Below are 24,459 nucleotides of genomic sequence, written 5' to 3'. Positions count from 1 at the left end.
AGGTCGATTAATTCTTTCAAATATTTTTCCTCTCAACTGGGCACCCTCAGGCCTGTTGTCTTAAACGTTGTACCGGGTGAGAGCCTTCAGCGCTCCCCATTTGTCCGGCCAAGTAGTTAATGCCATCTGCGGCAAATCTACAATAAGTCACGTCAAAAAAAAAAAAAAAAAAAAAAAAAGGTCCAAGCGCTCGATATAATTCGCGGCGCTTGTCATGAAGAGCCGGCAGGGTACCTTCCTCAAAAACAATACTTATAGATGGCGCTGTACAGATTTTTCTTCGTTTAACCTACTAATTTTATGGATCTTTTATTCTGATCTTTTATTTTTGTTTTTGGGTATAAATGATTACCCTTTTTATTACACCCAGACACAATTACATCTCATCATCATCAGCCCATTAACGTCCCCACTGCTGGGGCACGGGCCTTCCCTATGGATGGATGAGATCGGGCCTTAAACCATCACGCGGGCCCAGTGCGGATTGATGGTTATTAACGACTGCTAATCCAGCCGGGACCAACGGCTTAACGTGCCATCCGAAGCACGGAGGAGCTCGAGATGAAAACTTTTTTTTTTTTTGTAGTCACCCATCCTATGACCGGCCTTTGCGAAAGTTGCTTAACTTCAACAATCGCAGACCGAGCGCGTTTACCGCTGCGCCACCGAGCTCCTCACTCCAATTACATCTACCACTTAATATTATTCTGATCAAAATAAAGAGAAGCAATATAGATAGCAACATAATTCTATAATGTGATCCAAATATCAAGCAACAATTACTTTTATATATGCCTCTGTCATTAAATTGTACGTTTGATTAATTGTGCTTACCCGAGAAATGAGAAAATAGATAATTATCACGTTAAATCTTGACATACATACATACATAAACTCACGCCCGTAATCCCAAATGGGGTGGGCAGAGCCACAAGTAATCAAAGACAACTTGCAGCCACTGTTGATACGAAGTCCTAAGATGGATATGATGAACCTTATGGTGATAAGGGATCAGCCTATCGCCCATAACATTAGTCCATCATGTTAGAGGACGCAATCCCTCTGTCGGTTTTTACGACATGCCCGGGAAGACAAGCAGCTGAACGTGTTCTATGTTTTTTATTTGCTCCCAGAACAGCATAGAAGCTAATCGCAGCATAGAAGAAATCTTGACAACGCCATCTATATAGTTTTTGGCGAACGTAGCCTGGAAAGTACCTCATTACACAATCGTTTTTTATGCGGTTAAGTAGTTAATGCCATTTGCGGCAAATCTACAATAAGTGAAGTAAAAAAAATATACATTTTTCGTAATCGTGTGCAATTTGGCTAAGCCCCGAGAAGCAGTAAGCCCTGATTTGTATTAAGTACCTACTCTAATATTTTCGATCTTGTGCTGTTAGATTTCCTTAATCTATACGTAGGTAAATTGGGTCGTGTAACTACTAGATTTAAGATAAATTATGAAATTCTAATTTTACTAAATAAAGACTCATCTAAAACGAATAACATTTTAATTTTGCTATTAACTTATTTATGAATTTTAAACAAGAAAAACGTAATAATAATTCTGACATTTTATCATGTTTTGTGTGCTTTTTCTTACAAATTCCATAGTCATTTCGTGTTTTGACGTTTAGTAAAAAGTAATTGATTTGACTAGTCGGAAACTACCGTATTGAAAATGAATTGCTGTTCGTTACCGAAACAAAATGTCTACATAAATACATACATACTTACATCAACTCACGCCCGTAATTCCTAATGGGGTGGGCAGATCCACAAGTAATCAAAGACAACTTGCAGTCACTGTTGATACGATGTCTTAGGCTGGATATGATGAACCTTATGGTGATAAGGGATCAGCCTATCGTCCATAACACTATCTACAAACAAAAGTAATAAAATAACACATAAAGTTACGTAAGTAAATCTTACCTAGTAGCTAGCCACCGATCCCCAGCCAGCCTATAAATAGGTGCATTGGAAGCAGTATAGATTCGTACCCCCTGAAACTAGGTCGCGGCACTCGCAACCAGCACAATGACCGGACACGGCCGTCAGCTGCATATCTGGGTGATTCTACTTCGGTGTGTTGTCGCCGAACGAAGTAAGTACTCCTCCCGAACGTTGACAAACATAAAAACAAAGGAAGTAACTTCTCTTCAAGGCTAGGCTTAATTTGCTAATCAATTGCTAGGTACTTACAAATGACTAAAACCCAATAATTACAAAGGGGACTTTTAGTAATCGCAGCCGCAGCCAGTGTGTTGTTGACCTAAAGGAAGGGTCTGCTTCCAACTTAATTTTTTTCACTTTTCCTCGTGCTTGGCATCCCAAAAGCGAATTCAAAGGCTGTGAATAGTAAGATAATCCATCCATTACAAGTTCCCGTCCTTATATCCAATCGCTGATTTCTAAACGAATCAGCTCTAGTCGCTGTCATTTTGACGTTTTAGGATTTCTGGACGAATCTTATCAAACGTCAAGGAAAACTGAATGAAAAAAGTTTATAATTTCACTTTCCTAAGTTTCTTGAGTTCATTAAACTTAGATTTTATTACTTGTTTTCTTTAATGCGCTAGTTAAAACATACCTAATGTAGTTACAAGTAATATAAATCTCAATCGGGCATTTTCATCAGCGAATATCAGAATTGTTTGTTAAGAACCGCAATATCTCCCGTTAGCTACCACGTCAGTTGTTTTTATGTGCTAGAACATTAGAAAACTGTTTTTATGAAGATGGGGCGAGCCAAAGGGTATCAGGACCTGGACGACAGTGGGGTAGGGCCCCGGGGGCCGAACGTGGCGTCGCCTCCGATGCCTCCACCACAGGAGATTGAAATGGCATCTGTGTCTGTGGTGCCTGATGGTATGTACTTTTATTTATTATTTTCGGTTTCATTATATTCCTTTTGTTTTCCTCTCTTTTGTGCTTTACGTGCAGTAGTCACAAACTATAACAGGCTCTAGGCTTCTCATTTACACAGAAAATTGGTCATTACATGTGGTTACAAGTAGATAGTTCATGCAGTAATAAAACAACAGATTTAGCATATGACACTTTAAGTTGACGGATTCACTTTCATACAATCACTGCATACTTTTCTTTTATAAAACATGAATCGCTGTATAACAATGTTTAATGCAACTTGGTTCTAACTAAAGCTTATTTACTTATACATTTTTCAAAGTGACCGTACTTGTATAATTAAAAATTTTCCAGACACATTCACCGTGACTCAAGCAGTAAATGCGTTGGGATTCGGCTGGTTCCAAGTTAAACTGTCGCTATGTACCGGGCTGTGCTGGATGGCAGACTCCATGGAAATGACGATACTCAGTATCCTGTCACCAGCCTTGCACTGTGAATGGAATATAAGCAAGTATGTGGTTTATCTGATGAAGTAAAGGTGTAATTTCCATTTGGTTATTACAATAAGAATGCATGGGGTTAACTGTCTGGGAACTGATATTAGGCAGCCAAATTACTCAATTGAATAACAGTAATTAAAGCACATAATAACGGGTTCTTACCGCGTTTAAATGGGGATATGAGACTCCCGATATTTCGACACTGTTGCAAGTGCCATGATCACGGGATGACTGATGAGATTGGAGTGGAGTAGGTAGATCCAATCTCATCAGTCATCCCGTGTCGAAATATCATGTGCTTTAATTATGATAATAACCGCGTAAACTTAAAACAATGTATGAATAACAGTATTTTATGTTTTTTTTAACCTCTTAAGACCGAGATTTCCAGACACAATAGTTAAACAATGAGGTTTGGATTTATAAAGAACATTCGCTCTTCGGAGGTTAAAGAATGTAGGGCCCTGTGCTGATATTTTTCTTGCAGTTTCTTTTCCCTGTCAAACAGGTAGTGAGAAGCTGCAGTAGTTATAGGCGGATGACACATTTGTTATGTAACAAATGAAGATTGAAAGTGTGACTATGTTACCTACTGAATAAAGATGTATTTGAAAGTTACTTTACTTCAATTCAACACATGCAACACTTTCGTCCAGAAAAAAAACATGTAGATAAAACACAGTAAGCTTATTCACAATAGGTGGCTTTATTGCTTGTCCCTGTAATCTCCGTCAAGTAACGAAAGTTTACAAAAGTAAAGTATTTGGTGGCAAGAAAATTTTCTATTAATATTCAATTATTAAATATATAATATAGAACTTCTTCAAAAGGTCTGAAAAACCTTATCTATTATAATGGAACTTGATATTTCTTCTATAGAACATTAACCTTTTGCAGCCAAAATAGAGATTGGGTTTTAAAAGGACATTATGTCTTGCCACTTTAAGTGGTAGAAATGTCACATTAATTACTTTGTGATCCCTAGTTTTGTTAAAACATTACAGGCTGATCACCTGATTGTCCGAAGTAAGATGATCCATGCTTCAGAGGGCATGTTAAGCCATTGGTTCCGGTTACTAGTTACTGATGAAAGTTGTCTTTACATGAGCCATGTCAGGGGCTGTAGTGGCTCAATAGTAACCCTGACACTTGGCTTGATGAGGTTGATAATCCATCTCCAAACGGTGTGCTTACATGCCCTCACAGTGCGCGGGAGTTCACTGTAAAGATAGGCTACATAAGCCATCTTCGGGCGCATCAGCGTCGTGCCAATTAGGAGTCGAAGTGGTCGCCATGGGCGAAATCGGTCGGAGAGATCAGTTCAGTTTTTCAGTTTTCAATCCACCTCAAAATCTCAAAATCCCTCACAATAGAAGAAGAAGACTAATTTATGTAATGGACATTAAGAAAAGTGTAAAAATATAATAACATCAACATTAAGTTTTAAACATGAAAAAAAGGTTGAGTGATGTATTTAGCTGATTTAATCTGTAACATGTTTTAATTTTACAGGTACCAGCAGGCTTTGACCACCACTATTGTATTCTTGGGAATGATGCTCAGTTCTACATTCTGGGGAAACATAAGTGACAGATATGGAAGGAAAACTGTGAGTACCATTATGTTGGCTTAATATAATTGTAAAAATTTTGGTTGATTGACCCGTGCCTTATATAGGGTATTTATCTTTTTTTCTATGTTATGTTTATTTACGGATACAATACAAAACAGTTCATTGCACGTAAACACAACATAAAAGACAAAATGACAATAAAATACAATTAGCAGTCTTATTGCTAAATAGGAATTTCTTCCAGGCAACAGGTGAAAGAAATTGACATACACTGGAATATGGGCTGGTGCAATACAGTGAACACATTGTCCTACTAACATAGTCTTCATTCATTCAAAATTTAAGAGCTAGCCACTTGTTGGAGCTCTTTCCAGATTCATCAGTCCTTTGCAATTTCCTTAACCTTCTTGTATGACGAGACGTCGACCTATTAATTATACTTACATAAATTCCCACTAATGGAACATTAGATCATAATGTCGTAAATAGGCTACTTATACGAGATACTTTTTACGAAACATCAAAACGGAAGTTGTCTTTCGAGTCTGGAAATACCATTCTGTGACGTCATCATTAAAAGCGCTCAAACGTCGTACTCATTGTTCCTAAATTCGTAATAAAAATTCGAAAATAAGTCAAAAAGTAAAATGAGGTTGTTTTTTGAACATCATAGACTGGGCTCTATTTCTAGATTGGCAATTTATAAATATGAGATTAAACGAACTTACCTGTAAGTGAAGTTCTATCTCAATTATACGAAGCTCCTTGTTCGAGAGGTTTTAAACAGTGTAGTCTACGTCTTATGCTCCAGCATCGTCACAATTTTCAAAGCTCATATCCAAAGCTAAAAAAAAAGTTAGTTTCCCGCTTCCTGAACGCAGCTGTCAACTAATGTCATTATGTTTAAAGCATGTTTCATGGACAACTCCATCACCTGTGGAAGCTTTAGGGCGGGATATTTAAATTGAAGGGAGGGAGTCCTCTCGAACAAGGAGCTTCGTATAATTGAGATAGAACTTCACTTACAGGTAAGTTCGTTTAATCTCATAATTATACTCGCTCCTTGTTCGAGAGGTTTTTAACAGTGTAGATGTTCAAAGTTTAGTTGGGAATGAAACATTTAAATTGAAACGAGTACCAATAATATGATTATTCATTAATGAATAAAGTACATACATTGTTATCACAGAAGCTAATTAAGCTGCCCATGACTTTAATCCCAATAAAGGCAGTCAGAGGCACAGCCGTCTCCTGATTGCTGTTTAGCAATAAGGCCGCCTATTGTGCTTATGTTTTATTCGTATGTTTATGTCCTTTGTATATGTTGTTGTGCAATAAAGTATTATTGATTGATTGATTGATTGATAAACTCAGCGCGGCGTTCCACCAAACGTTTTGATATTATCATGTAAAAAACAATAAGAATAATAACTGTTCGCTAAACAAGTTTCACCAGTTCTCAAGAATGGAATCGATATTATGTATGTTATATATGGTTATACTATACTGTACTAGAATAGATACATAGTTCTAAATAATAAAGTGAAGTTGAGCAAGTACATTTAATACCTATTTCACATTACTATCAATTTCACAACAAAAGAACTACACAAGAACAAATTTCTGATGGAGCTCAACATCAAGATTGGCTATAAGAGCCTCACAGGGACCTCACCATAGAGCACATTTCCGAAGCTCTTGAACAACAGCGATAGTTATAGTCGAAAGGACTGTGAGACTTCATCATATAGTATAACACTCATTTTTCATTGGCACACCAAGGGCTACAATAATTATCAAAGTTACACATTATTTGTTTACATACATAAAAGAAGAAGAAATACATAAAGAAGAACGGATAATGACGAGGGCACCCAGACACAAGATTGATTGTAACATCCTGTGCTAAGTTGGCAATTGTTGTCGACATTGAGTAGTTAAATGAATCCTAAGACAACATGTCAAATTGATTAGAGAAAATACAAATATAAGTGCAAGTAAGAATTTCGATACATTTATTCAAATTACCTTTTTCATTAAAATATTCAGAACCACTGAACTAAACTTTCCTCTTTATTATAAGATATTGTTAAATGAGGCTGAAAGTATAAAGAGGGGAAGTGCATTTACATTATGTACTTGTGTGATAATTATCTTCGGAATAATTAAGATTTTGTTTTTATTAAAATAGATTACCTGAGCCCACGTTATTGTGTATTACCTAATATCGACCATATGGGCTTGGTAATAACATTTAGTATATTTTTTTATGTGGTAATAATAAATATAACTTGTTGTGGAATTTTTCCTATTCCTCTATGCAACCTTTCACCCACCAATCAGATGATAGAACAACGTACACACAACACATTAACACACGTAACATTGATTACGCAGCTATCTCTTTAGTGTAATAATTATTGAATTTGTTTTTAGGACAGTAATAGTAACGTCCTATTATTTACTGGAAAAATAGGATAAACATATATTTATCATGAAAATATTATTGTTACTTCTCCACTGCAGTTTGGTTCTGATTGATTAAGTGGAGGGACATTATTGTTGTAATTTTTATATTAATTGTACGTAAACTGTGTTTTGGGCTGATCAGCAACAACATAATAAATCTACAACAACATAATTTAGAGAAAACGCTAATGGTGATGTAAGTTATATGTTAATAATGAACTATATTTCCTTCCTTTTCACCTATGAGTTAATATAAAAAGGGCAACTATTCTATCTAACCGAACTAGGTATCAATATTTTACAATTTCGAATGTAATACTTGAAGGAAATTTTCATTGAAATTATAATATTATCAGGTAGGTACCTCAATTTATACTGAGATTAGTATTGTTATTCCTGATTAACAAAGACAGGATTTGAATCCCATGTCTTAATGATAATGCTAAAACTTTTAGTGATAGACATTCGGAATTAATTTTACCAGAATTTTGAAAAAGTAAATATCATAAAGGTAGGTATATTTGCTTGTGCAAATTTTCCCATTATAACTTTATAGGGAATTCTTCCTCCTCATGAGGTACTATTCTTAAACGGCCTTGCTGCCTGGGCCACTGTTGATACTAATGGCTGTGAGACTGCTAATACATCTGGTTGTAGCTCTGCTACTAATGCTGGCTGTAGGGCTGCTGGTACTGCTGGTTATGGCACTGCTGATCATGACTGGTTGCATCACTGCTTTTATTGCTGGCTGTGGGGCGGCCTGCTGATACTGTTCCTTGTGGGCTTTCTGTTCATGCTGTTGGCTGTGGGGCTGCCTGCTGATACTGTTGTCTCTGTTCCACAGATCCTGTTGCTATCTCGTTTACTCACTCTTCGGGCAATGTTATTCATTATTATTTATGTGCTATTTGAATTTTATGATGTTGGTTGAAAGAATTTAATAGCAGTATTCTCTAACCATATCTTGTGTACAGTTATCTCTTTTGAAAGTAATCTCTGACATTACATACTATTAATACTTTGATTTCTAGCACAGTTGAATCATCTGATAAAGATGTAAAGGCCTGTGATGATGAGGTTGATTAAAAGAACAGAGGCTTTTAGGTTTTGAATTGTCGGTTATTTCTTCAGAATTTGTACTCTCATTATTTTATAATAATCAATTTGACATAATAGTCTATTGTTTCTCAGCATTAGTCTAATCTTGAATTTCAACATGGGTAGGTAAGCCCCGACAATTCAATGGTTTATCTTCGATTCCTCAAGTGACAAACCAAACATGGAAATAAAAGTATAAAAAATAGTTGGTCTATGTTCTAGCTATCTACTAGCGTTTAGCAAAAGGCAATACTTGTAGTGGTAGCTTTATGTTATTTGAGTTGATACCATCAAGTCCATTGTCTATCCTCTAAGTGATAGCTCTAGGTATGGAAATGAGAAATAGGTATATAGCACTTGCTAATGCCGACCATAATCGTGGTAGCTCTTATATTAATAGGGTTCATACCATAAAGTCCATTGTCTATCCTCTAAGTGATAGCTCTAAGTATGGAAATGAGAAATAGGTATATAGCGCTTGCCAATGCCGACCATAATCGTGGTAGCTCTTATGTTAATAAGGTTCATACCATCAAGTCCATTGTCTATCCTCTAAGTGATAGCTCTAAGTATGGAAATGAGAAATAGGTATGTTAGCGCTTGTCAATGGCGACTTTCTTAGTGGTAGCTCTTACATTCATTGTGTTGATACCTTCAAGTCCATTGTCTATCCTCTAAGTGATAGCTCTAGGCATGGAAATGATAAATAGGTATATTAGCGCTTGGCAATGGCGACCTTCCTGGTGGTAGATCTTTTGTTAATTAGGTTGATACCATCAAGTCCATTGTCTATCCTCTAAGTGATAGCTCTAAGTATGGAAATGAGAAATAGGTATGTTAGCGCTTGTCAGTGGCGACCTTCCTAGTGGTAGCTCTTATGTTCATTACATTGATACCTTCAAGTATATTGTCTATCCTCTAAGTGATAGCTCTAGGTTTGGAAATGACAAATAGGTATATTAGCGCTTATCAATGGCGACCTTCCTAATGGTGGCTCTTATGTGCATTGTGCCTTTAAGTCCATTGTCTATCCTCTAAGTGATAGCTCTAGGTATGGAAATGTAAAATAGGTATATTAGCGCTTAGCAATGGCAAACTTCCTAGTGATAGCTCTTATGTACATTAAGTTGGTACCATCAAGTCCACTGTCCATCCGCTAAATGATTGCTCTAGGTATTAAAATAAGGCATAGGTATATTTGCGCTTTGCAACAGTCTTAGTGGTTGATTTTTATGTTAATAGGGTTGATACATCAAGTCCATTGTCTATCCTCTATTGTGATAGCTCTAAAAGGAAACAAATAGTCTGTCTATTCTCTAGTCAGACAGTTCACTACTAGTGCTTAACTAGGTGACTCTCCAAGTGGCGTTCTCTTGTTGGTTAGGTTGGTACCAATAATCATCACCCATACGTTGGAAGCTTGAATTATAATAAGATTAGAGTAATTTGGAAGAAATTGCTTACTATAATAAGGCTATCTTTTGCCTGTACTCTCTTAACACTCTTTCTGTTTTTATTGTTAGGGTATATTATCATCATCTTATATTGTAAGTATCATTCGGAGAAGATAACATTATTAACACCACTTAACAGAGACTGTGAGAAGGGATTATGTACTGTTATAATATATATAATATCATTTTTAAGTATGGTTATCCTGTAGTAAACCAATTATAATTCTCTAAATGTTTTAAGTGTTGTCTTGAATAAGTTATGTATTTTGTCTACCAATGGTGTAGATGACCTCTGTGATATCGAGTACTACTGTGTCATGGGTACTTCTTGATGAACAGGGTAAACATGAAGTGCTTCTGTCATCTAATTATCTGAACTTGTCAAATTATTTCCGAGTTAATTATTTACTTTTCTATGCCATTCTGTGGTTATATTTCACTGGTTCTCTTTGTTTTATAATAAAACTGCTCATTTCATTCGCTGATAGTAAGTTATCAACCGCAACATAAGCCAAGAACACGAATTACAAAAAGAAACAAAAAAATTTTTTTTTTTTTGACAGATGAAAATAAAAACGCGGCAATCAGGGACTGAAGACAAGGCTTAGGCCTATTTTGATCGTGATTTTCGAATATTAAATTACTAAAGTCAAGACTGTATAGTCCTCAGATCTTTGCCTGCCTTATATAAGGCGAATTTAAACAACATCAACATCGGAATAAAGTATAACTTTTAAATCACTCTTATAACACGAACACGATACAATTTTAATATTATTATTATTTCTGTTAATAAAACTAGTTACTTTTATTAGTAATAAGTACCAACTTAAGTTACTTCTTCGAATGTTAGGATTATAAAATTATAACCTCAAAAAAAGTAATTTGTTTTCGACAATAAAAGGAATTAAATTGAATTGATCATAATTATATCTTCTCTAGTTTTAGTAGATGGATAATGTTAAGACTTACCAGTTTAATCCACATTTTGTTTTATCAAAAAGAACTTTTACGCTCGTCGTCATCCACATTTTTTCTTTGGTACTGTTTCTAGCTTTTTTAGAGAAAAAAGCACTTGACTATGTAAGTAACAGATTTTTCGCACTATATCAATCATGTTTTTGTATTAAATATTGGTTTTCAATTAGTTTATTTACGGAGGCGAAGTGACGCGCCGGTGCACAAAAACCGTAATGACATTAGTTGACAGCTGCGTTCAGGAAGCGGGAAACTAACTTTTTTTTTTAGCTTTGGATATGAGCTTTGAAAATTGTGACGATGCTGGAGCATAAGACGTAGACTACACTGTTAAAAACCTCTCGAACAAGGAGCGAGTATAATTTATCTTTGACACCGTCAAATACGCAACTGGGTAGTTTCCTAGGTCAAAGATAAATTATGAAAATCATCAATCAGATAAGTTGTGAGGTGGAGTACCAACCTCATCAACCCTGGTGTCAGGGTTACTATTGAGCCGCCAAAGGCCCCTGACATGGCTCATGTAACAAATACTTACATCAGTAAGAAGCAGTAATGGCCTAACCAAACTAGGGACCACAAAGTAATTTTTGTGATATGTCGAAGCCCAGCGCTCAACCACTGCACCACGAAGGTCGTTTTTTTTTTATTTAAAACTATATATGTATATTTCAGGCCCTAAGTATGTGTGGAGTGTTACTGTTCTACTACGGGCTACTGAGTTCCATAGCACCAAACTTCTTGTGGCTACTGTTCCTGAGAGGTCTGGTTGGATTCGCCATAGGTTGCGTTCCACAGTCGTAAGTCATATTCATATTGAGTTTTTCATGTTAATTCATTATTATATTAATCCATATTGGGATATGGTGTTACCTAAAGACTTAGAATACTGCGGGGTTAAATGGCCATATTGAAACAATTCATCTAAAGAATTTGGCATTTGCGCATATAAAAGTAAGTGCGCACTGCAAACAAATGTCAAATAGCATTATTGCTTTTTTAGATGAATTCGACGTGGCCTTTTTAACCCCCCCTGATTATCTTACATTCAACCCATTGTGACGCGGCTGCTAATGAGAGTTTCCGTTTCGTATCAATAATTTAAGTTGACACCGTAACGATTACTGAGGAGGTGGAATTTATATAATATAATAAAATTTCTTTATTGAGACAATAAACCCGTACAAAAAGAGATAAACAAATAAGTACAATACATACATACATACGTACATAAACAGCCTATATACGTCCCACTGCTGGGCACAGGCCTCCCCTCAATCAACCGGAGGGGGTACGGAGCATACTCCACCACGCTGCTCCAATGCGGGTTGGTGGAGGTGTTTTTACGGCTAATAGCCGGGACCAACGGCTTAACGTGCCCTCCGAAGCACGGAATCTTCTTACTTTTTCGGACAATCAGGTGATTCAAGCCTGGAAAGTCCTTACCAAACAAAGGACAGTCTCACAAAGTAATTTCGACAATGTCCCCATCGGGAATCGAACCCGGACCTCCAGATCGTGAGCCTAACGCTCTAACCACTAGACCACGGAGGCTGTTATATATAAAATAAAATGAAATAATAAGAGTGTAGTAAAATACAACCCAGTCAAGTAGTTACCTAAAAGTTAAAAGTTATTTTTGGTTCGAACTCAGATGGATCCCCAACCAATGTATAAATATTGGACTAGGTAGATCTTCACAGATAGCTTTCAGGATACTATTGTTCGATTTTCGCAATCTTTCCCAAAAAGAAGCGATGCGACCCCGAACAACAGCGAAAAAGTCTGGCACTCCCGCCTCGGCAAACATGCCCGATGCACTATAATAACGTGGATGCTTCATGAGAATGCGGTAAGCATCATTGTACTGGACTCTCTTCTCATGGACGACTCCCGTCGGAATATTCAAGAAAATGTTAGTGTATTTTTTAAAATTATTTTCAGCTGCATACTTTTGCGAAGGATAATTCCACTTGATATCAACTCAGAATCATGGTCTGAATCATCCCTTAAAGTTTTCGTTACGATTCAATGTCACCGGCACTCTCTATATGTTATATTATATTATGTTTGTGTATGTATTGTTATTGTCGACAATAAACCATATCGGCTATATATCGGGCCTATGGAGGGACTCCATAAAAGTCCGGGAGGACTTTTGGAAGGCGTTCGGGGGCCGAAGCCAACACGTAGAGGCCCTTTAAGGCAATTTAATCTCATTATTACATTTCAGAGTAACGTTGTACGCAGAATTTTTGCCGACAAAACAGAGAGCAAAGTGTGTCGTCTTGCTTGATGTGAGCTTTCATGTTATTTATGTTGCTCTATAATGTGCTTTTTACTGTATTCTACTATTTTATAAAATAATAAATATCTGTCTAATATCAAACTAACACTAAAACTAAAAAGAAATATACAATTTAACCAATTCTAATAATAATCTCTTATCTTATAAGCCTATCTAGTAATATCTTATCTTAACCTATTCGATCCCACTGCTGGGCAAAGGCCTCCCCTTGATTTTTCTACTCTTCTCGACTTTGCACGACCTCCGGCCAATCCCTCCGACAAGCATTGAGGTTTTGTTAAAAAAAAATACTAATTAAGATAATAATTGTAATGGATAATAAGCTTATTTATAATTTTGATTGTGTGAAACATAACGTAATAATTTATTTAAACCGTATTAAAATTCAATTCCATTTGACACTCACACTCATAAGAACACGCCTATTTGGGGCAAGCGGACAAAATGAAATTCTAATTAAAACACATAATAACGGGTTCTTACCGCGTTTAAAGCAGGGATATGAGACTCCCGAGATCCGATCCCGATCGAGAGTCGCATATCCCTGCTTTAAACACGGTAAGAACCGAGTAAACTTAAAACAATGTAAAATGGATCTACCTACTCCACTCCAATCTCATCAGTCATCCCGTGATCATGGCACTTGCAACAGTGTTGAAATATTGAAAGTCTCATATCCCTATTTTGAACGCGGTAAGAACCCGTTATTATGTGTTTTAATAATGTAAAATTAAATTCTACTTACTAAACCCACATGCACTATTTTCGCTTCTTCTCCCTTTCACAAAATCGTTATTAACCGGCTTCAAAAAAGGAGGGAGTTATTTCAGATATTGTGTTCAATGATTGGTATTCTGATGGCAGTGTTTCTGGGCCCTCGGCGCGTGTTTGGAGGTGGCGCTTGCGCTGGTCGTGATGCCTACGCTCGGAGTACACTGGCTACTGGCTCTCTCTACCATCCCGCTGCTCATGTTTGCTCTTATTTGCCCTGTAAGTATAACTAATTTACATACATAATATTACGTTTATGTGGTGTCCTAAAATAATAAATCTTTCTTTTTTTATTTCTTTCTCTTTTTCTTTCTTTCGCGTTAGAGTAGATAGAGAATTCCACTTATTACAATCCTGACACACCACTTTCCCGTCCTCCACTCTCATCAAAGACTTTATGCATGCTCGCCGGTTCAGAGCACGCTTGACCTTTCCTTTCTTTAAAACATCCTGGATCTGATTTGACACTTAATGGAGAAATTGCGCAGAATCGACAAGAGAGGAAAACAGGAGGCCTTTGCCCAGCAGTGGGTTCAAGTAGAGTAGATAAGATACAAAGAAGAGAATCTCTAAAATCAATAGAAAAAAGAAAACTTTTTTGTCACCTTTAGCTGAATTTCATCATTTATCTTTGACCTAGGAAACTACTCCTAGTTACAAAACAGCGAAAGAAAAGTCTTCTCTCGTAACTGGTTAGGTAAATATCATTACCAAGGACATGACAAGAAAAGTGCTTCAGATGAACGCCGGTGCCTACAGGGCGCGGGAGACCCCATCTCACCTATATGACAATCGTAAAGAGATCTGCAGACTGAGAAACAGATACATTTAAACTAGAAGATACAGATATGCGTGTACAGTTAACAGCGAATTGACTGTTTTTTACTTTTTTGTTTAAAACGACCTTATCAAAGAAAAATAATTATTTTTCTTAGGCTAAATCAAAGTTCTTGTCGTTTTCAGTGGCTACCAGAGTCAGCGAGGTTTCATGTCGCCAGCGGACAGCCAGACAAGGCGCTAGCTACTCTCGAACAGGTTAGTGAATTTCTTACGCTCTTACTAGGGCATACAACATAGATAACCTATGTACGGTCACGAGTATTAATATGTATACACTTTGCAACCATGTCACATTAACTTTTCTGACAGATTAAACCATAAGCCTCATTAAATGTCAAATATGATAGTGCGACAGGGTTCTAAAGTGGGTACATGATATTGCTCATAACTGTACGTCCCACTGCTGGGCACTTGATATCAACTCAGAATCATGGTCTGAATCATCCTCCAAAGTTTTTGTTAGGGTGTCACTAACACCCATACATACCCGTATGTCTACTAAGTACCAAGTTAATATCAAGTGGAATTTTTCATCGTAAAAGTATAGAATTGAAAATATTTTTTAAAAACTCAATAAAGTGATGAATTTTGCGAAGGAAAATTCCACTTGATATTAACTCAGAATCACGGTCTGAATCATCCCCCACAGTATTCGGTACGATGTCACTAATGCGCTGTATTTGTGTTGTACAAGTTTGCCAGAAGGTGGCTTGAGTCTGCTCACTCCAATAAGGTTAACGGGATTGTGTGATGACTATCTTTTTTTTCTTTCTTTTTTATTTCCAGATAGCACAAGACAATGGGCGCCCCATGCTGCTAGGTCGGCTGGTGTGCGACGATTCTGTCGGCATCGGACAACGCGGTCGACTGAAGCATCTGCTTATACCGCACCTGAGGAACACCAGCCTACTGCTTTGGTTCATCTGGTATGATCTTCCTTCTTACATAACATAAGCTCCATCCAACGCAAGATTGACTAAGTACCCACACCTCACCAAGCTTTCTGTTAGACCAACGTGATAGGTGGTGAGCCGTATCGCCGTCTATAATGGTCGAGCCAACTGTGTTAGTGAAAACTGCACTTAAGACAAATGAATAACTCATTCGTGCAAGTCTGGTATCGGGATTCGATCTGGCGCTCCCCATTTGAGAAGCAAACCGGTGTGGCGCAGGACCACAGTGACTACTCCCAGAAATTAGGATGAGTTATCCCGGATTTCCAGACACAAATAGCTAATTAGTAGGGTTTGGACTTTAAAGGACTTTGGGCCTTAAGACCGTAAAATGTTTTGGGCGGATTTATTTTGGACGCCCTCCACATTCGTCTCACATGTCTCGTATTGAATAAAGGACTGAAGACACGTTAGTCAAGATTCATTTGATGTTATTAGCGGACACCTATATACGGGCTGTTAGTGACAATTAACGAATACTGCGGGGGATAATTCAAACCATGATTCTGAGTTAATACATAAACGGCCTATATACGTCCCACTGCTGGGCACAGGCCTCCCCTCAATCAACCGGAGAGGGTATGGAGCATACGCCACCACGCTGCTCCAATGCGGGTTGGTGGAGATATAAGATTCCGAATTAATATCAAGTGGAATTTCTTTTTAGTCGCAAAATTTATGTATTTTTTGTGTTTTTTTTAAATTCTGTACTTTTGCAATGGAAGGTGATGCGTTTCAGTCAGCTAGGTAACGCTGCGTCAACAGATGGCGTTACTTCTGCAGTTTTCATATTTTTTTCCATTTATTCGTTTAGTGTTGAGTTCTGACCCAGTGAAATGTTAGGTGGCGAAATCTTACATACATTATCTTTAAGTTAAGCTACAATTTTGAAGTATTTACTGCAGATATCATATTGAAACATTGCATCAAAAGTTGGTGTCATTTCAATTTGTGTACAAACACGAAGCTGTCACACACACATGCGAACTAGGTTAGCTATTAAAAGAGATGCATAATTTGAAGTCTACTTCTAACTTCTAAATGGCGCATTTGGTAAAGCAGTCGCCGCCATTCTTAAGTTTCACGGTTCAAACCCAAGTGCATGTTTTAATTGTTTTTACTTTTTGTTTTTTTTTTTTACAATTGAATTTGGCGAACCCGTCTATTTGTTACGGAATATTCAAAAAGTATCACTTTTACCAATAATATTATAATTATACAATAATGTACTTTGCACTAAAGTACCTTCCGTAATTTCCGTATTTTTTATTTTGTAAAATTCTAACAGGCATTAATCGCATCAGTGAACATGCGGCTAACTAAAAAACTACTGAACGGATTTTCATACGGTTTTCACCAATGAGTAGAGTTATTCATGGGCGTGCTTTAGGGTATATAATTTATACAAGTATTTTTTTTTTTGTATAAAATGGTTTAAAAATGATGATGAATGTCAAACATAATTATCGTTACAAATATAGCCGACTTGGAGCTTTCGGCGAAAACGCTGCCTGAGCCCATTGAGATATAACAAAACAACGTATGATTGAATTGTTCCTTTTTTGTAGGTCTACCGAAAAGTCCACAATATGTCATAATAATTATATTGTGTATAAAAAATTGTGTATATGTATTGTATGATTTTACAAATAACGATCACAGTACAGTAATAATAAGGTAGATTTTTCCTAAATTGCGTCGGTTCAAACTTTGTCGCATCGCGTTTGAAAGATGTAATAGCGCTTCAGGACGTCCCGCAAGCACGGCGCTGATGTCGCAGTATCCGCATATAATTATTATGACTCGTCATTTAGTTCCAATAAAATCCGCGGTACTTCATTCGTATGTCAGTGACAGCTGGTGATAGCATGCGGGACACTTAGCAGCTAATCGAATTCTATGTTGTTTTCGCGCCCAGTCCAGACGACTTGCAGCGCATTTCTGGACTTATATTTACGCGTGGTGTTTATTGTTAGGTTAGTTAGTTCAGGTTAGGACGTCTTTTTTTAACGAGGCCGTTAAAAAAAAGACGAGGCTGGGACGTATTGAAGTAGTATTTCCATATATACGCGGCCTGAAATGGGCTGTTTCGGGGACCTGAACTGGTTGCTGTCGAACTTATTATCACGTTTTCTTGATTAAAATTCATAAATAAGTCAAATAGAAAAAAGATTTTCGTTAGTTTTAGATCTGTCATGATGTCTGTGATGTTTGTTTATTATACATAAGAATTTCAAAATATATCTTATTTTTTTTCCCAACGGGCAAGGCAAAGGGAACTATGCCCATACAGCCATGTCTTGTGTTTTTTTTTCTTGATGATGATTAATGAAATGATGAAACTGGCTTGTTGGCGCAAAGCGAAAATAGATAGGTACACTTTGTTTATTGAATATTCCGATTTAATAATACTATCGGGAATGTTTTCCGACTAACTTAATGTGATCATTAACTACAAAACACCACTTCGTATTGATTATTTAGATTATTCAATGAAGAAAGCAACCTTCTCGTTCCCGTTCCCACCAAAAAGTCCGCGGCAAAGAGAATATAAATAAATCTGTATGTTGGATGGAAAAACAATTAATTATAAATGACTACTATTTAGGCCGGCAAATGCAACAACTTTTTTTTTATTTGGTTTTGCCCGAAGGGTAAGGCAAAGGGAACTATGCCCATACAGCCATTTCATTTTATGTATTGATTTTTAATTATAATATATGTCCTCTTTTAAAACACGGTACTTACCCATTATTTAAAAATGTTTAAATAATATGCGTTAAAACAAAAATATTTTTCCAATATTCCTTTTCTCAGATTGTAGTATTTATAGTTTTTTATTTATATTTATTCTCTTCATACAAAATCTCTTTATAAATTGTCACTGACATTCTATTACACTTGTCAAGTAGTCACAGCCTTTAGAGAAAAAAAAACTATCACGCACACAAACTAACATTGACACCTCTACACGCTCAGCAAATACACTGTAATCTGCACCACTACAAATGTAGAATTGATCAAAATTGAGGGTCTGAAATATGGTACTTCTCGTATTCGGACCCAAAATTTTTGTTAGTTTGCGAAAATAATACACCAAAATATTACTATTTATCGGTTTTATAACAATATTCCTCTATCCGTTTTCCTGTAGCACTGCATCAACTTTTGTATGGAAAACGAATCACCTTAACTCAGAATAATGAGCTGAATCATCCCCCTCAGTATTCTTACGATGTCACTTACATCCTGTACAAGTACATACAAGTAGATAGGAAAATTCATGAAATTTTAGTGTTTTGTAAATTATTTTCAGTTCCATACTCTTGCGACGGAAAATTCCACTTGATATCAACTCAGAATCATGGTCTGAACCATCCCCCAAAGTTTTCGTTACGATGTCACTACTAACACCCTGTATGTATGTTGTAGGATGTCATGTGCGTTTTGCTACTACGGCCTAGTGCTGATGACGACGGAGCTGTTCGAGACAGAAGCCGGCGGCGGCGGCGGCACCGGCGACTCCTGCGCAGCCGACTGCCGTCCGCTGCAGACTACCGACTACATGGACCTGCTGTGGACCACCCTTGCAGAGTTCCCCGGTATTGCCTAACATAGCTTCCATATCCATTTGAAGCACTACTTTTCCTAAAAAATCTATTACAAAAAAATAATTCATTCACTCATTTTACACAGACACTACACATTGACGTTATCTTACACGCGCTTATGTGTGACGTCGGTCGCCCGTACGATTGAAGACTAAAGTAAATCCGAAGGGGGTGAGGTAAACTTAGCTCAGCCGCTGGTGGGGAGCGAAGAGTTGCCGTTCTATTCTGTATTCAATGCCTATGTACCAATTTACATCCAAATCAGCTCTTAAACAGGTGTGAAAATCCTCACCTTTCCTCACGTCACCTTTTCTATTACTTTAGTCTTAAGAGTAAGCAGCGGTTTGTCTGTGCCGCTTGCACTTATGCGTTAGGTGGCACACGGTAAGAATAAGATTTTTGTACGGAGTGTACGGTTCTGCGATAAGTGAACAAAAGAGCACTTTAATAGGAAAATTACTGTGCGTCGACTATATTTGCTGATGGATTGGTCCCCGATTTCTTCGCAGTCATTCGGTCGCGTATAGCTTCCTTTTGGGGTAGGCTGCGTAGCGCTGAAAATGCAATCCTAAAGACTTTATGTAATGACATATATCGCAGCCCGATATTTCGGCATTGGCATCGTGTACGGTCACGAGCATTAATATGTATACACTTTGGTACCTTGTCACATTAACTTTTTTGACAAATTGAACTGTAAGTCTCACTATATGTCAAATATGTTAGTGCGACAGAGTCCTAAAGTGGGTACATTATATTGCTCATGACTGTACACCAGAACCCAAACAAAAAGTAACGTGCATTGACTAAACCTTATAATTATGTAGGTTAGTATTTTATTTTATTGTATACTTTATTTTTTACTTTAATTTATACTGTATATTTTTTTGTATTTTTTCTATAACTGGCTTTATTGGCTGAAATAAATGAGTATTATTATTATTATTTAATATTTGCGTCCTTCGCCAGCGCAGTGACAACACAAGTGCCATGTTTAACACATTATGTTGGACAGATTCGTGGACTAGGCAGATTCTTAGATGTTTCGTTGGTCAATACGCACAGCCATAGAATAAAAAATACGTGCAGAAGGGACACTCCACCCCGCACCAATACAAGCTTGGAGCGAGCACGATTCTTTCATGTTCAATGCCCCTAATACTTAGAAGCCAATAAACGTTAATCTTCATAATATCATTACTGCCTTTTCAGGGATATTCGCAACTATATTCATTATTGAGAAGTTTGGACGAAAGAAGACTATGGCTTCTCAATTCGTCATCTTCGCTGTCTGCATCTGTGTCCTAATCTATAACGGAAAGTAAGTACCCCTCGTTTGAATTCTTCATATTCGAATACTACTAGGAAACCCACATTCCCGAGAAACGCATTCGAAGGTATGTGACCTAACCTGTATTGGGCTGGTTTTCCTTTCGCGGGTTGGAAAGTCAGACAGGCAGTCGTTTCTGTAAAAAACCGGACCTGTTAAATCTTCAGGTTAGGTAAGCGGACCCTGTGAAAAACGGGATAATGCTAAGATATGATAATGAGTGATACCTGTTTTGGAGCGCAGTCAGAATGAGAACCAGGAAATCTTCATTCCAAGTACAGTTTATTAGGTGGTTCCATAGATTTACTACTACCGTAGATTGAACATCAGCGCTCAAAAAGTGGGACACAAAGTTACTGTTAACATACCGACGTTGACAGTACTTTACCGCAGTACGCGATTAGGCGCCGAACTGACAACACGGGGAAGTGCGTGGTAAAATCTTGCAAAAATAGAAGCTCAAAGCGAAAAAAAAAGGATAGAACATCCTATTTCTAATAAGTAATGACATTGTGCATGTTATCATAGTATAACAAGTAAAACAAGTACTCCCGGTCAATCCGAGTCGCAGTATAACCCGACCACGAAGCACCACGCGCTAATATACGTAATAAGACGATGCGTACTTTCTTAATTTAACCGCCGCATTTTTGTATCAAGCGCTGTATCTACTTTTTTTTTATTAACGGGTTCTTACCGCGTTTAAAATCGCCATTTTAACCCGTTATAATGTGTTTTAACAGCCTCCGTGGTCTAGTGGTTAGAGCGTTAGGCTCAAGATCTGGAGGTCCGGGTTCGATTCCCGATGGGGACATTGTCGAAATCACTTTGTGAGACTGTCCTTTGTTTGGTAAGGACTTTTCAGGCTTGAATCACCTGATTGTCCGAAAAAGTAAGATGATTCCGTGCTTCGGAAGGCACGTTAAGCCGTTGGTCCCGGCTATTAGCCGTAAAAACACCTCCACCAACCCGCAGTGGAGCAGCGTGGTGGAGTATGCTCCATACCCCCTCCGGTTGATTGAGGGGAGGCCTGTGCCCAGCAGTGGGACGTATATAGGCAGTTTATGTAATGTGTTTTAATTATGATAAACTTAAAACAATGTAACGTATATTGCGTGCTATTGCCTCCTTTTTGATATCGTTATTAATTGTAATTTGTTATTACTTCCAGTCGAACGTTCCTCACTTGCGTGCTGTTTTTGGCTCGAGGCATCATCGCTGGTCTGTTCCAGGCTGCGTATGTTTACACGCCAGAGGTTTGTTTAACGAATGATTATACCACACTACGTATTTTCCCAGAGAGGAGCTCGATGGCGCAGCGGTTAACGCGCTCGGTCTGCGATTGTTGAAGTTAAGCAACTTTCGCAAAGGCCGGTCATAGGATGGGTGACCACAAAAAAAAAGTTTTCATCTTGAGCTCCTCCGTGCTTCGGAAGGCACGTTAAGCTGTTGGTCCCGGCTGCATTAGCAGTCTTTAATAACTACCAATCCGCACTGGGCCCGCGTGGTGGTTTAAGGCCCGATCTCCCTATCCATCCATAGGGAAGGCCCGTGCCCCAGCCGTGGGGATGTTAATGGGCTGGTGATGATTACGACGTACTTTCCCGTGACTGGTTTTCCAAACGCGGTTTGTATAATTCTAAGTAACGTATTCTAATGTGATTGTCACTCGTGGTTAGGATGGCTTGCCGTTTAGAAACATGTATGCATGACTGATTATTGTTTTACTTTTAATTTACAGTGTTTTTCTTTAAATTTTTACTTTTGTAAATAAACAATTAAGAAAAATACTTTAAAAAAATACCTAAAACCATTATACAGGGTGTAAGTGACATCGTAACGAAAACTTTCAGGGATGATCCACGTCGTTATTCTGAGTTAATATCAAGTGGAATTTTCCGTCGCAAAAGTATAAAATTGAAAATAATTGAAAAAAAAAAACATGAATTTTGCGGCGGAAAGTTCCCCTTGATATTAACTCAGAATCATGGTCTGAATCATCTCCCTCTGTATTCGTTACGATGTCACTAACATTCTGTCTACTTGTATAGGCACGGGCCTAAACCTATGATTTTCGTTTTTCGAATTCATGTTTGGATCATAAATGATTATCACATGCTCAGCGGTGAAGGAAAACATCGTGAGGAAACCCGCGTACACGAGAAAACTCCGTTTCGGGGGTATGTGACATAACCTGTATTGGGCTGGTTTTCCCTTCGCGGGTTGGAAGGTCAGACAGGCAGTCGCTTCTGTAAAACCTAGACCTGTTAAATCTTCAGGTTGGATAAGCGGACCCTGTGAGAAACGGGATGACGCTAGGGAGATGATAAATCAATCATTGTACAGTCACGAGCATTAGTATGTATACACTTTGGTACCATGTCACATTAACTTTTGTTGATAAATTGAACTGTAAGTCTCACTAAATGTCAAATATGTTAGTGCGACAGAGTCCTAAAGTGGGTACATTATATTGCTCATGACTGTAATTGTTTCCTCAGGTGTACCCGACAGCGCTGCGGTCGACGGCGGTCGGCGCGTGCAGCGGCGTGGCCCGTCTCGGCGCCATGATTACACCATACGTCGCTCAGGTAACTTTACACTACACCTCACCCTTCTTCTATCGTGTGGGTTGAGAGGTGAATTACCAACCTCATCCACCCTCGTGTCAGGGTTATTATTGAGCCGCCATAGGCCCATGTATGGAGTCAGGGTGCGGTAACGACCCCCGTGGTCCAGTGGGTGAGCGTTGGGCTCGCGATCCAGAGATCCCAAATCACTTTGTGATCCCTAGTTTAGTTAGGACATTACAGGCTGATCACCTGATTGTCCAAAAAGTAAGATGATCCGTGCTTCGGAAGCCGTTGGTCCCGGTTACTACTTACTGATGTAAGTAAGTAGTGGTTACATGAGCCAAGTCAGGGCCTTTGGCGGCTCAACAGTAACCCTGACACCATAACCTTGACACTAGGGTTGATGAGGTTGGAAATTATTGAATTAAATAAAAAATAATAAGTTATTTTTGAGTTGTCGTTTATTGTGATGGAAATAAAGAAGTGAACTTAAAATAAAATTAGATTGTGTTTACAGGGATTAGCAGCAATGTTGTGTTATTTCAGGTGCTGTTAAAGAACTCGATAGCAATAGCAACAGGAGTGTACTCGTTAGCAGCAGTCCTAGCAGCCATCGCCTGTCTCGCCTTGCCCATAGAGACCAAAGGGAGAGAGATGCGTGACTCTGTCACCGCGACCAATTAGTACGTAAACAGCGGACAACGGTGCCTATCCGAGAGGTACAACATCTCTGTCGTTACTTACATTAGTAACGAACTTACTGCTGCGCTTTAGCGCACTTTCAGTTTTTTTTTTTTCGAACAAATAGGACTTGAACATCGAGCTTGAACTGTATTTTATATCGAGTTAAAATAAGCCCTAATTCCTGCAGACTCCTCCTAATTCTATTCTATGTTATTCTTTCTTATCCGCCGAAAAGAAAAAAGACGGATGATTGACAGTATTAATAAAATGAATGAGTGAATGAGAATCAAATAGGCATCTCTTTGGTGTGCAACTCGTTTGACGTGCACTGTCAATTTATATCTTAATGACAGATTTCGGTTGTTCCATAAATTTTACGCCTGTCAATAAAAAAAATACAGAGGTAAATTAAAATAAAATTAGATGATATCTGCAGGAAT

The 24,459-nt window shown here is 37.9% G+C and overlaps 1 protein-coding gene across 1 annotated transcript; it reads left to right on the top strand.

Moving 5' to 3' along the window:
* The first annotated feature begins 2,484 nt into the window (after nt 1-2,484).
* LOC126368186 (synaptic vesicle 2-related protein) lies at nt 2,485-24,366 on the top strand. Its single transcript, XM_050012079.1, has 13 exons — nt 2,485-2,874; nt 3,229-3,388; nt 4,890-4,986; nt 11,625-11,749; nt 13,183-13,246; nt 14,122-14,247; nt 14,992-15,063; nt 15,655-15,794; nt 19,254-19,423; nt 20,645-20,753; nt 21,934-22,018; nt 23,264-23,353; nt 23,882-24,366. Exons 1-13 carry the CDS (start codon nt 2,739-2,741, stop codon nt 24,017-24,019), a joined length of 1,512 nt encoding a protein of 503 aa, XP_049868036.1. The 5' UTR covers nt 2,485-2,738; the 3' UTR covers nt 24,020-24,366.
* The last annotated feature ends 93 nt before the right edge of the window (nt 24,367-24,459 follow it).

This window comes from Pectinophora gossypiella, chromosome 7, assembly GCF_024362695.1.
Source record: "Pectinophora gossypiella chromosome 7, ilPecGoss1.1, whole genome shotgun sequence".
Classification (NCBI taxonomy): domain Eukaryota; kingdom Metazoa; phylum Arthropoda; class Insecta; order Lepidoptera; family Gelechiidae; genus Pectinophora; species Pectinophora gossypiella.
Note: the sequence above shows the minus strand (reverse complement) of the source record. Positions and strands in the feature narration are given on the sequence as shown.

Excerpts from the sequence above, each read along its gene's own strand:
- LOC126368186 (XM_050012079.1), top strand. The coding sequence starts at position 2,739 with ATGAAGATGGGGCGAGCCAAAGGGTATCAGGACCTGGACGACAGTGGG. Across the intron at positions 15,064-15,654 it reads CGCTAGCTACTCTCGAACAG|ATAGCACAAGACAATGGGCG; the intron begins GTTAGTGAATTT and ends TTTTATTTCCAG. Across the intron at positions 22,019-23,263 it reads CGTATGTTTACACGCCAGAG|GTGTACCCGACAGCGCTGCG; the intron begins GTTTGTTTAACG and ends TTGTTTCCTCAG.